The 14731-nt window shown below is 40.7% G+C and overlaps 1 protein-coding gene across 6 annotated transcripts in view; it reads right to left on the bottom strand.

Moving 5' to 3' along the window:
- thsd7ba (thrombospondin, type I, domain containing 7Ba) overlaps positions 1–14731 on the bottom strand; it is a 1047195-nt gene that overhangs the window by 548016 nt on the left and 484448 nt on the right. For all 6 annotated transcript variants that reach the window (XM_072258592.1, XM_072258590.1, XM_072258595.1 and 3 more), the window contains one exon: positions 892–1047. In XM_072258592.1, the coding sequence (XP_072114693.1) occupies positions 892–1047 (156 nt within the window). The remainder of the gene's footprint in view (positions 1–891; positions 1048–14731) is intronic.

The following is a 14731-nucleotide window of genomic DNA, read 5'->3' as shown; positions in this document are numbered from 1 at the left end:
AGGAAGGATTAATGAGAAAATATTACAGCGACAATGGTTACCAATAATGGTGAAAGGGAGGTCAAAATAAGGTAAAATTAGAGTTACAAAAAAGGTGAAAGTTCCACAAAAGAGAGGAGAATTCACCAAAGAATTGAAGTGCCAGGATGAGAAAGCTGAGGTAGTAGGAAATTGGATGTGAAGAAAGGTCAATAGGAAGCCAAATATCAATCACTTTGTAAGTAAAATGAATTAAGTTACAAACTTTCAAATATGTGTTATTGATTCAGTAAACATTTTAATATTCTGAAGAAAATACTTTTATACCATAGGCAAAGTAATTTGCACTGCATACTCAGAATCTAATTCATATTGTTGACACCCTTTTGTCTATCCAGGCAGGAGCATAACAAATCCCTGAGGTTCAATTAAATATCTAGTTTCATTCTGTAAATGTTGCTTTGGTCTGTTGGTTGCTGATAATTATTTTGCAACTGTATAAATTCCTTTTGAATTACAGCTGGTTAATGTGCACATCATTCACAGAGCGTGACAGATGTTAAATGGCGAGTGAGCAAGAAATGTATCTTTGCTAAAGGGACAAAAAGCTTTTCTTCTGAGAAACAATCTAAATCCAGAAGATTAAATATAAATGAGAAATTAGAGAAATACTGAGAGTGATACAAATATTAACATTTCTAATTAATAAAGCTTCATTATTAACAACACATCTTAAGACCGCTGGTGCATTTCATCACAACTGGAAGTAGCTGATAAGTATTGGTCTTAACATAGAAATTACAATTTGAACAAGCATAATGCTACTAGTGTAACATCAAAATATTTAGACAAAAACTTTGTCACTGAAATGAGAATCTAACAGCAGAAAATCATCAAAACAAACCTAAGTACCTCTATTTTTATGAGGATCTTGACAGTTCTCCGGCATGCAGGGTGTCCACGAAGACCAGGCTGAAACTAAGCATTCAGTTTGACAGGCAACATTGCAAAGCTGTGAAGTAACTGGTGTTGGATCTGTACACAGGCTGTGGTCCACTGGTCTAGACACTGAAATAAAATGTGATAAGTTTATTTGTTTTATTAATTCCATATCGATAAATGAGCTCAATTAATCAATGTGATTTTTTTCCCAAATGAAGCTCAAGAACAAAAAGAGCGAGATATAGAAGTGAGAATGACTCCATTAAAAAAAGTCATCTTAGTCACTATCAGCATAAACCTAAACTGAATGCACGCCAAGAAAAAATAATAATTTCATAGCTCTCCAGTTTCCTGTGTTCTTTATTTACGATGGCTCATCATCATATAGGTAAATCTGCTAATATACGGGAGACAGAGAGGAACATAGAACAGTCAGAAATATAGCAGACTATTTGTTTAAAATGTAGAGCTTATTTAAAAGGTGTCCCTTTCAGCTACGCCTACATGGCTTGAGAGAGCAGCTGTCTTCCCATAGATGCAGGCAAAAGACAGTATGTAAAAGATAGGTACATAATATATACAATGGGGATAATATTTTTATTAGTCCCAGTTACTTATTGGCTACAAGTGTGCTTGACAGTGTGTCTCTCTGCTGTCTCCTTTTTGTTTGGGAACATAGATGCCACTACATTCAGCTAAGTTTAAATTGCACTTCACCAACAGCACTACCCCTAAACACTCCACCTAGGAAGGAGCAGATTGGGGAAAGGGAAGTGTTAGTGAAAACAAAATATAAATCATACCCATTTTTCTACACTCTTTACCTGTCTGCTTTAAAATGCATTTTCTGGGATATATTCAACAAGCTCGCAAAGACCTCTAAAGATGAGAGTCTGAGATTAACTTATTTAGGGAAGATTTGCTTTATTCTGTATTCAACACCAGAACTCAGGCCTGACTGGACAGTAAGATTTCTAATGAGTAAGTAAAAGCTTTATCAGTGTAAAATCCAATTAAAAAAACACAGCTTAAACTCCTTTTCCTTGAGGATCATAGGAGTTTTTGGAAGAAATACCAAAAGAAGGTGACCTGCATGCTAATATTTTAGGTTCACTTTAGTTTACCTTCAGTTTGAAAAACAGAGTCAGCATGCTAATGAATAAATTTTGTCAAGTTACATATAAAAGATTTTCATTATTCTTGCTGATTTTTTTGGTTAAATATTGTTCAATACTTACCCTGCTGAACCCTCACCTCCCTACAGAATTTCTAAATTCAAACCGTATAAGTGTTGAGTCTAATGAAATTGTTAGGCTCCGTGAGCCAAAATAATGGCCCGAGACTTCTACTTCAAAGCTGGCAGATTTGCTCAGACCTATGAGCTAACTAAGCAGAAGCACCTCAGCAAATTGCTTCTCTTGGGGCAGCTGACCTGTGATATGGGACTCCTCATGGAGTCACAAAGGGAAACGTAGACTTCCTCATATTTCCCAGCTGAGCCCACACCAGTTTAATCTGTTGCAATCAAAGATGATCCAGCGAAATCAGTGAAGAAACAGTTGTGACAAGAAGAAGTTAATTTCATTCTCCTCCACTCTCACTGCAACTTCAGACAAACTAATTTTTCTCATAGTTCTGACAAGATATTTTTTGGCATGAAAGTTAGTTCGGTTTCTCTTTCCACAGATGCTGCCTGACCTGCTGAGATCTTCCAGCATTCTCAGTACATTTATAATTCAATTTTATATTTAATTCACTTAATTTAGATTATCTAAGTTTTTAATTGTTTCTGATTTAGTGTTTACATTTTTAGAAAGCCGTTTTTAGCTATTTGGGTTTATTAGTTGTGAAAGTGTAATTGTTGCTTTATGTATAGTGTCTTGTGGTTAACTTAGAACACAGAAAAACAACAGCACAATACAGGCCCTTTGGCCCATGATGCTGTGCCGAACATGTGCTTACCTCAGGTTACCCATAGCCCTCTATTTTTCTAAGCTCCATGTACCTATCCAAGAGTCTCTTAAAAGACCTTATTTTATCTGCCACCACCACCATCGCCAGCACCTCATTCTACGCACTCACCACACTCTGCGTAAAAAACTGACCCCTGACATCTCCTCTGTACCTACTCCCAAGCACCTTATACCTGTGTCCTCTTGTGGCAGCCATTTCAGCACTGGGAAAAAGCCTCTGACTATCCACATGATCAATGCCTCTCATCATCTTATACACCTCTATCAGGTCACATCTCATCCTCCGTCGCTTCAAGGAGAAAAGACCGAGTTCACTCAATCTATTCTCATAAAGGATGCTCCCCAATTCAGTCAACATCCTTGTAAATCTCCTCTGCGCTCTTTCTGTAGTTTCCACATCCTTCCTGTAGTGAGGTGACCAGGACTGAGCACAGTACTCCAAGTGGGGTCTGATCAGGGTCCTATATAGCTGCAACATTAGCTCTCAGCTCTTAACCTCAATCCCATGGTTGATGAAGGCCAATGCACCATATGCTTTCTTAACCATGGAGTCAACCTGTGTAGCAGCTTTGAGTGTCCTATGGACTCGAACCCCAAGATCCCTCTGATCCTCCACACTGCCAAGAGTCTTACCATTTATACTATATTCTGCCATCATATTTGACCTACCAAAATGAACCACTTCACACTTATTTGGGTTGAACTACATCCGCCACTTCTCAGCCCAGTTTTGCATCCTATCAATGTCCCGCTATAACATTTGACAGCCCTCCACACTATCCACAACACCCCCAACCTTTGTGTCATTAGCAAACTTACTAACCCATCCCTCTACTTCCTCATCCAGGTCATTTACAAAAGTCACAAAGAGTAGGGGTCCCTGAACAGATCCCTGAGGCACACCACTCGTCACCGACCTCCATGCAAAATATGACCCGTCTACAACCACCCTTTGCCTTCTGTGGGCAAGCCATTTCTGGATCCACAAAGCAAGGTCCCCTTGGATCCTATGCCTCCTTACTTTGTCAATACCCCTTGCATGGGGTAACTTAATCAGGTTATAACATGGCTTATAATAGCTTCCAGAGTCTGTCTGAAGAAAGTACTTGAATAAACAGTCATGATTGCCGGTGGTCCTAAGTCTCCTCATGTTTGTTCAACACTTCACATTAAAGTTACAGAAGACACAATATAAATCTGAATTCAATTTGCCTTCAGCTTTCCCAAAATTCTATGCACTGTTGCCACTATCAAGGTTTTTTAAAAAGCCTCAAACCTGGGAATAATAAGCCTAATCACTTGATCTTTTAATGGCCTGTAACTGCAGGAGTGGATACTGCCCAGTCCATCACAGGTAAAACAATCCCCACCATTGAGCACATCTACATGGAACGCTGTCACAGAAAAACAGCATCCATCGTCAAGGAAACCCACCACCCAGGCCACGCTCTCTTCTCACCACTGCTATCAGGAAGATATGGGAGCCTCAGGACCTGCACTACCAACTTCAGAACAGTTATTGCCCTAGACCAGCAGGTTCTTGAACTGTTGGGCATAACTTCACTCAACTTCACTCACCCTAACACTGAACCGTTCCCACAACCCATGGATTCACTTTCAGGGACATATCTCATGGTCTCGATATTTATTTTTTGCTTGCTTGATTGTTTGTTTGTTTTTTTGATTATTTATTTATTTAATTTCTCTTTCCTTTGGTATTTGCACAGTATGTTATGTTTTTGCACATTGGTTGTTTGTCTTTCCTGTTGGGTACAGTCTTTCATTAATTCTATTGTGTCTCTTGCATTTACTGTGATTGCCTGCAAGTAAATGAATCTGAGTTGTATATGGTGATGTATATGTATTTTGATAATAAGTATACTTTGAACTTTGAACAGCCTCATTTGTCTAAGTAGCTATGCCTGACTTCACTGTGGTTCTGTTCTTCATTATTCACTAATAACCTGAGTATCACCTTGAATGGCTTCTCTTTCCCTTCCTGTACCTCATAGGCCTCCCAATGATTAATTCTTCACAGATTCAATCCCTCAATTACATGCCAGCATTCCAAATATATGTCTGGTTGCATATTCCCTCTTGACACTACTATCATCTCCAATTTGTCATTCAGGTTACTTGACATACAGCATTGTTGAGCCAATAATTACAATAAATTGTATACCACAGGGCTAAAATCAACTTCGATCCCATCATAAACTCCGTTCTTTAGCTGCCAGTCCCCTCTTCTTAGCAAATGTACGAGGCTGAACTTCCCTTATGCTGATGTCATATCTGAATCTGAAATGCTTCCAACGACACAGAACTCCACTATCTACTTCACTCTCCTAACTTTGCCCTTGTCTGGACGTAACATTCCTCATCTCTTCATCATTCTGACATTCTTCTGACTGGCTTTACACATGAGCCCATTCAACATGATGTGAACACCAACTAGACCCAGATTATCCACTCCACTAACTTTCCCAGTCCATCAAGGCCTCAGTTCTATAACCTTTAACCAGGCTCGCAAATCCATCCACTACTTTCCCCCTCGCATCCACATCTACATCCCAGCTCAAATTCCATCACCGCAAGCACCACCATCTATCTGCTAGCCTTCAGCTGCCAGAGCCACAGGCTGCAGAATTCCCTTCCTAAGTTTCCCTGATTTTTATCACAATTTCCTCCTATGATTATCCTCCAAGTCCAATATTTTCAGAATCAGGATCACGTTTATTACGACTGACATACCTATGTCAGGAAATTGGTTGTTTTTGTGGCAACAGTACAGAGAAATACATAAAATATTCTACAAATTACAGGAAGAAGCATACAGTCAGTGGTGCAAAAAGAGAGCAAAAATAGTAAGGTGGTGTTCATGGGTTCATTGTCCATTTAGAAATCTGTGGGGAAGAAACTGTTCCTAAAACGTTGAGTGTGTGTCTTCAGGCTTCTGTATGTCTTTTCTGATGGTAGTAATGAGAAGAAGGCTTGTCCTGGGAGGTGGAGGTCCTTAGTGATGGATGCTGCATCACCTTTTGAAAATATCCTCGATGGTGGGGAGGCTACTGCCCACGATAGACTTGGCTAAGTTTACAACCTTGGGCAGGATTTTCCAATCCTTTGCAGTAGCCCCTCCATACCAGGCAATGATGCAACCAGTTAGAATGCTCTCCACAGTACTCCATTTTGAAGAATATCTTCTTATATTTCCTTATGTGGTTCAGCATCAAATTTAGTTTGATCATGCTCATGTATGGCATTTCAGAATAGTGTTGCCATGTTAGTTATAATATAACAATGCAAGTTGTTATTAAAGAAAGCATCAGCTCTGGAATTGAATAAATTAATAACATTGGATCCTTGAGATGAAACTTAACGGTGTCAAAAAAAACATTTTGATACGATCTTGTATAATTTCGAGCTAATTTAAGTATCTCTGTGCGAAACAAGTAGAGTAGCTGTCATTACTGCAAACAAGTGTCTGCATTCATTCTATCACAATGGTAGGTCACAAAGGAATTAGCCACCACATAAGTAAGGTAAAAGAATGGAGCAATTAATGAGCTTACAAAAATGACAATATGCATCAGCTGTTGCTGTACCAATGGAGATTTGGAACAAAAATGAAAAGCTCCTAATTTAATTTTCACAGCAGTCATCACAACAGCAATACCTAAAATATAAACGATATAGATTTGAGTCTTCCTTTATTTAAGGATTTAGAACAAATAAGAAGCTGAATGTTTAACATACATTTCTTTGCAAAATATTCCTGAAATAAATATGCTGCTGCCACTGTCATTAGCACAATTCTACACTCCAGTATCGCAATAAGTATTGGACTACACGAAGGGAAGATTTTTTATTTTTATATTGCAGCAAGAAAGTGACTGCTCTGAATATTTTTTTGATATTAAATGCACTTTAATAGCTCACAGAAGTAGAATTATATTCTTTCCCATTTGCTATGATGCATCACCAAAGCAGGGCAGGAATAATGTTAATATTGTTGCTCCAACAGACCAAGTACAAAACTTTTTCAATATGGGACCAGTGCCATTTCCAATATTACATGCAATTCTGCTCTTCACACCCAGAAATGCCATTCATTTGTCATTCAGTCATCATACCTAAGATATGAAGCAACAAACACACAAAATATTGGAGGAACTCAGCAGACCAGGCAGCATCTAAGGAAATGAGTAAACAGTCGACATTCTACCTTTCCAGTCCTGAACAAGGGTCTTGGTCAGACATATTGACAGTTTATTCATTTCCGTAGATGCTTCCTGACCTGCTGAGTTCCTCCATCATTTTGTGTTCATTACTTTGGATCTCCAGCATCTGCGGATTTTCTCGTGTTTGTGATACCCAGGATATATCTGTCATGTTTTAGTCTTCCCTGTAACAATTTTCCTTCCACCCATGCAAGCAAGTCAAGATGGACCACCATTGAACAAGTATGGGGAATTAAGTAGTATCTTGGTCGTCACCCTTCTGGAAATGTGTGATCAGACAATAAAGCACCAACTACTCATGTGTCAGTCATTCTATTCTCCCAATAATAAAAAGGCTGCTGTTTCCCTGAAACATGCCACTATGCTTCAGCATTAATTTTATCATGATGGAAAATGTAGCATTACTCAGATGTTTTGGCTTCAAATGCAATCCCCTAAGTACCAATGATGAATGTTTTCTGTTTAGGAATATGAAGGGCAGGACCTTGATTTTCAAGACAAACACAGTGTTATTTCCTCTTTGATGACTGTTGGAAACTCATTAAAATGCATTCATTTGGATTTATTAATTAGCACAAAATGTTACTTCATGCTACTAAATCAAATTGCATTTTGAACACATCAGCATCATCAATTGTACAAAGCTGTTCTCCAACAGAGAAGAATAAAACTCTTAAGCTCTGTTTTATTTCAGTCAATAACTTGAAAGTCTTCACCAACTCTATAATGTTCTCTTAGCTACGAGAGGAAAAGCTTGCTATATTTAAAAACCTACTTAAGATTTGCAAGGTCATTGATCGAATTATCCAAATCACTGACCAAGCATTACAAACACTGTAGTGATACTGCTTTAGGTACAAGGGCAAATCTTAGCAGAAGTGACCTCTCACTATTATAGGTAAAGTTACTTCAGAGGTACATTTGGAGTGCTCATGATGGTAATAAGGAACCAGGTTTCAAATTGAAGTGGTGCAAATATACGGTTAACTTGCAGGTCATAGAACACAAGTGTATTATTGCTTTCAGAAGTCAGACATATTTTAGGTAGCTGAGCTGACAAGTCCAGCCACATGAGATAAGCCATTTGGAGGTAACTTCATCTCCACCAATCCACAGGAAGACTTTTGCAATATCATATTTAGAAATAATGAAGTCAGCTTTAGGACTGTCTCCACAGCAACAGAACTGACTTCCAGGTTTTCCCATGGTAACTAGAGATCTGGAATAGAACAAAGGCATGCTACATTATAAGGTCCAGTCATGTGGCCACCAGAGCCACCACAGGAAAGGAGTTTTCGAATGAGCTGATCAAGCGGCAGAGGCCAAGTCACAAGTGGCTGCCTACATCTTTAGCTACCCATTTCATTCAATGTTGCTAACTAAATTGTTACACATTGGCGAAGCTGCATTCCAAGTCTCAATATATAACTAAATAATTATTTATGTACCATTAGAGATAGTCTTTGCACCAAACCACAAAGATCACTCAAATTTAAATATTTCTGTTGACGTAAGACAGCGTGTTTCTTCTGCTTCCACAGCAAAAACAAAGTGGTAGTCTTCAGCATAGTAACAACATTCCAATTTTTTTCTTCAAATCCTACTTTACTGTACAGAAAACTCAAACTTTTATTCCTCTACCTCACCTGTCTTGCTCTCTCTGTGATTCTCTTGTCCATTTGTCCCTCCCCACTAATCTTCCTCCTGGCATATATCTCAGCAAGTGGCCCACGTATTACACCTGCTCATTCACCTCCTCCCTCCCCTCCACTCAGGACCCCAAACAGTCCTTGCAGGTGAGGCAACGCTTCACCTCTGTATCCGCAAGTGTTGTCTATTGCGTACAGTGCTCCCGATGTGGCCTCCTCAACACTGGTGAGACCAGTCTTAAACTGGGGGGACTGCTTTGTCGAGCACTTACGCTCCATCCACCAAAAGTAGAACCCCCCTGTGGCCAAACATTTTAATTCCCATTCTCAGTCGGACTCTGACATGTCAGTCTATGGCCTCCTCTTGTGCCGCAATGAGGCCACCCTCAAGATGGAGGAGAAGCACCTATATTCTGTCTGGTTAGTCTCCAATCTGATAACATGAATATCGATTTCTCCTAACCAAGGGAAAACCTGCAGATGTTGGAAATCCAGGCAACACACTTAAAATGTTGGAGGAACTCAGCAGGTCAGGCAGCATCTATGGGCAAAAAGTACAGTGGATGCTTTGGGCCGAAATGTCAACTGTATCAATTTTTCCTTGCAGTATTTTCTTCCTTCCACCTCCCCCCTTCTTATATTTCCCCACTCTGGCCTTTTACCTCTTCTTATCTGCCTATCACTTCCCCTAGGCTTCCTCCTCCTTCCCTTTCTTCTATGGTCCACTCTCATCTCCTATCAGCTGCCTTCTTATCCAGCCCATTGAGTCTGCTCCACCATTTCAACATGTCTGATCCATTTTCCTCTCATCCCCAATCTCCTGCCTTCTCCAAATATCCCTTAGTAATGTCTTTTTCTGATTTGGATTGTTATTTTATTTATAATTACTAGACTCTCTGCTTACTTGTGGTTTCACATCTGTTGTTGATTGCTCATTATCTCATTGTTAAGCAATTAGCTTTCATCAGGTCGAGGTCTTCTGTGGCACTGGAGAACATGGACTTCCAAGCTTAGTTATTTTTTGGCTTATCATTGGATTTGGTGAGTCTGGCCATCAGCAGGTCATGACATGCTAGGAATCTCACAAGATCTGACACATTGTGATTAGGTTGGGGTTCATTGGGGGTGTGGTGCACCTTACCAGGAGGCTGAGTAGCATGTTCAAGACCAATCTGCTTATGCTTATACCCACCCACCAGCAGACACTGAAGACAGACAAGTTATTCAAGACTGAAAGGGCAGCTCTTATCCCACAGGGTAACACTCCACAACTCGACATCTTTCACCCAAACCGGACAGGACAGAGACTGCCTCCCTCACATGCTCATACTTACACTGGACAGGAAGATATCTCAAAATGTCCAATGACTGGCCACTCACTCATGCTTCGATATAGTGAGGAGGTGCAGCCATGTAGTAGTAGGCTCCAAGGCTCCTATGTACCATGGCATAACGCAGGTGGGGACACTACTCAGCCTCCTGGTAAGATATCTCAAAAAAAGATATCTCAAGGTAGCTCCAGGAAGATATCTCAAAATGTCCAATGACTAGCCCCTCATTCACCATTTGATATAATGAAGAGGTGCAGCCATGTAATAGTAGATTCCAAGGCTCCTACGTACCATGGCATTATGCAGGTGGGGACACTACTCAGCCTCCTGGTAAGGTGCACCACACCCCTAATGAACCCCAACCTAATCACAATGTGTCAGATCTTGTGAGATTCCTGGCATGTCATGACCTGCTGATGGCCACACTCACCAAATTCAGTGACAAGACAGAAAATAACTTAGCTTGGAAGTCCACGTTCTCCAGTGCTACAGAAGACCTTGACCTGCTGGTGAGGTGGCTTGGACCCAAGTCTGCTGAGCAAGCAAGAAGATTAAGGTCAGGTCACATCAAACAGCCCAGTACTGCTCTCACTTTAGTCTGGCAAAGACTGGAAGAATGCTATGGATCTGCGGTGACAATGGAGACTGCTCTCTTCAACAAACTCGAGTCCTTCCCCGTGATTTCTAACAGGGAGCCCCAACATCTAGGAGACCTGCTATTGAAGTTGGAGGCAGCCAAAGCTGAAGACTACTTATGAGGCTTGTCTTACTCAACATTGTACAAAGAACTTGCCCCATCTTGGAGAAACTCCATTTTAGTCTACAGGAGAAGTGGAAATGGATGCAACTGGAAACAGAGTCAGCTTCTCACCCTTCTCCTTCTGTTCTAGTTTCATCCGGGATGAAGCCAAAATGCAAAATGACCCCAGCTTTATCATGACCACCACTCAGCACCACGTAAATCAGAGAACCCTGTTGGAGACCCTGAGGTGGTCCACAAACCTGAGGTGGACAACTCTGTCTAAAAAGATGATTCTAAAATGTCTGAAGATCCTAACAAACAGTGCCTTTACATCAGAAACCATACCCTCTCTGGGCCTTCCTCAAAGAGCACACCCTATGTTTCTGCTGTTGTTCTTCAACCAGCCACTGGGTGAGGGAATGTAGTGCTGTCACCCAGTGCTCTGAATGTGACAGAGACAAACACATTGCAGCTCTTCATGTTGGCCCACCTCCCTGGTCTGTGAAGAACAACACAAGCACCTCCTCACAGAATGGTGGGGAGGGAGGTGAATCCCCTTCCTCTCTAGTTGCCACCTCTTCCTGTACTGAGGTCTGTGGGGAAAACTCTGCCTGTAAGTCATGTTCAAAGATCTGCCTTGTCAATCTTTACCCCGAAGGCCACCATGAGAACAGGATAAGGATGTATGCTGTCTTGGATGATCAGAGCGATAAGTCTCAAGCTAAATCAAGGTCCTCAACATAACTGATGCCGCCTCACCTACACACTTAAGACATGTGCAGGTACACTATAGATAGTTGGGCAAAGAGTAAGAGGCTATAACGTCAAATCAGCTGGTGAAAAGTCTCACCAAGCTCTCCCACGCTTACTGAGTGTGATAAGCTTCCAGACAACAGGAAGAAAGTCCCATTGTAGACTTACCACCCTTACCTCAAGTCCCTAGCCAGCAAGATGCCATCACCTGATCAAACTGCTAAGATACTGATACTGCTCCTGCTAGGAAGAGACATCCTACAGGTACATAAGGTAGTCGAGCAAAGTAATGGGCTTCCAAGTGCTCCCTTTGCGCAGAGGTTAGAACTTGGATGGGTTATAATAGGGACATCTGCCTAGAGAGTGCACATAAGTGGGGAGTCTAGTACGAGAGGGCATGACTTCAGGATTGAAGGGCACCCTTTCAGAACAGAAATGCGAAGAAATTTTTTTAGTCAGAGAGTGGTGAATCTATGGAATTTGTTGCCACGGGAAGCAGTGGAGGCCAAGTCATTGGGTGTATTTAAGGCAGAGATTGATAGGTATCTGAGTAGCCAGGGCATCAAAGGTTATGGTGAGAAGGCGGGGCAGCGGGACTAAATAGGATAAAATGGATCAGCTCACGATAAAATGGCGGAGCAGACTCGATGGGCTGAATGGCCTACTTCTGCTCCTTTGTCTTATGGTCTTATAAACCCTCACCTGTGAATGTCTTCAGAACTAGCATTCTAGAAAATGCCCCCGGTCCCCAGTGTCATGACCTCCTGCCTTAGCAGCATCCATGTCGAGCATCCTGCCAAACTCCCATCTCTCCTGCATTGACCTCACAACAAGGAGGTTTGACAAACAGTACCGTAAGCATGGATGAATCTGTCTTTGCCCAGCAAAGGATGACAACAAACAGCTCCTTCAATGGATGACCTTACTTTCCTGAGGGTGATGGAAATCAGGTTCCATCAAGACATCTCCCTTTCCATAACCCTAACACGGCCTCCCAAACACCCATCAGCAAGCAAGCAGCTACTTTCCTTCACTTACATAACCAGTACATCTGGAAAAAGAAACTGTCAGAAAATGACTGAAACGTGAATTCTGGTTACAAATCTGTAAAAACAAAGATAATATTTTCAGTTTGTACAGATTCTAGATTTGTTTTGGATTCTCTGTAGTATATTTGATGTGACCTAATTGGCTTATTTTGAAGTTTGGGTAGTGATCCCTCTTGAAGGACAGAATTTTAATTCTTTATTTCGAATCCAGTTGATGGTCTTATTATTCTTTAGTATTGATTATGCTGTTCAACTGATCAGGAGCATTGACTCTAACAATGTTTAATGTGTTTTATTCTGTGAAGGTCCTGGGTTCAGTTGGTAGTATCATTTACAGATACCAGGTGGAGAGTGTAATATCTTTTCCTGATTTGAATTGCTATTTTATTTCTAATTACTAGACTCACTGCTTACTTGTGGGTTCACAAGCTGTTGTTGATTGCCTATTATCACATTGTTAAGTAATTAGCTTTCATCATCAGGGCAGCCATTTCATTTGTTTAATGGTTAGAGATACTTGTTAGAAGTCGAAGGAATTTCAATCGATATTTGAATCTACCTTTCATAAGAATGCCGAGTACTGTCTTTTTACACTAGCTCCTTGTATAGGATAACAAGTTGGTGAATAATAAAACTGACTTCAACTGCAGCTACACTGCAACTGGGGTTATCTCTCTGTCTAGCTTTAGAAAATGGGGTAAACTCTTGAGCAAGGGCAGAATACCGTACTTTAATCTATTTGCAAGCTTGTTTTAATCATAAAACCCCTTGAAGAGTCCATTGATATCCTTACAGTAACATTTCTTATGCAGCCTCCTATGAAAACTTTCTTCACCAAATTGTATTAGATCATTGGTACCTGTGTTGCATTATTCCTTTAATAGTGTAAGATAAAGGGCATAGTCAATTTTAATGTGCTTTACTAAGTCCTCGGGATAGTTCAGCTAACAAGCTCCCTTCCTCATTTGATTCTAAAACAGAGTAGTTCTCCAAGAGCATGTTATCCAACTATGATAATTCACTTTGCAGTGTTGATAAGGTAAGCTTGGCTCTTGTAATCCTCTGTGGTCAAATAAACCTCTCCAGCGGTGCTCGTGAGATGCTTACTGTTTCTCTAATAGCAGATGCCCACATTTCTCAAAGTCTTGGCTCTGGTATGGCATATGTCATCTCCACTCTGAAACTGTTAGGGATCATTATTATTGGAGCAAGATGGCACTGGTGATGTTCTGTGGGATATGTACAATACTTCTAAATATACCTGTTTTGAATTACTCTCACTGCAGTCTACAGCATGGAATTTCCCTTTAAGCAACGTACTTTTAAATCAACTTAATGATTGACAGCTTTCTCGATCTTATGAAGAACTCAGTGGACTTAACTCTTAAGCAAGCAGTTAGGGCACTGTTAAGTAGATGAAGTTTCACTGCATGGCCAGAAGTGAGTGAATCACAGAGGAATGAGGCACCCTCTACCCAGCAACCTGTAGCAAATATGCAGTCGCTGGAGGACAAAATTGAGACCTAAGGGCAAGATCACTGTATTGGAGGGAAATGAAAGATTGTTGTGTTCTGTGTTTGACTGAGTCATGGCTACTCCCAGCATGCCAGATATGGCCATCAGATCTGAAGGCTTCTCGATTCATAGGATGTACCAAATTACAGATTTGGAAAAGGCAAAAGGTGGAGGTATGTGTTTCATGATAAAATCTCAGTGGTGCTCTGATGTGGTGGTTTTGTGAAACTCATGTTCCCCTGACTTTGAACACCTAATGGTCAAATGCCATCCATTCGATTTACCTAGGGAGTTCTCCTCCATAATCCTGACCACAATTTACATACTACCAGTAGTCAATTATAATCAAGCATTTGAAAAACTGCATGATGCCATCTCTAAACAAGAAACAGTCCATCCCTGTGCATTTCAAATCATAGTTGGGTACTTCAGCCAGACTTGTTTGAAGAAAACTTTGCCCAATTACCATTAGCATATAACCTGTAGCACCAGAAGTCCAAACACACCAGACCAGTGTTATACTAAGATAAGAAATGCCTACTCTTCCATGCTTGGAC

Source organism: Mobula birostris, chromosome 5 (assembly GCF_030028105.1).
Source record: "Mobula birostris isolate sMobBir1 chromosome 5, sMobBir1.hap1, whole genome shotgun sequence".
NCBI classification, from domain to species: domain Eukaryota; kingdom Metazoa; phylum Chordata; class Chondrichthyes; order Myliobatiformes; family Myliobatidae; genus Mobula; species Mobula birostris.
The sequence above is the reverse complement of the archived record's forward strand: the minus strand, read 5'-3'. Positions and strand labels throughout refer to the sequence as shown.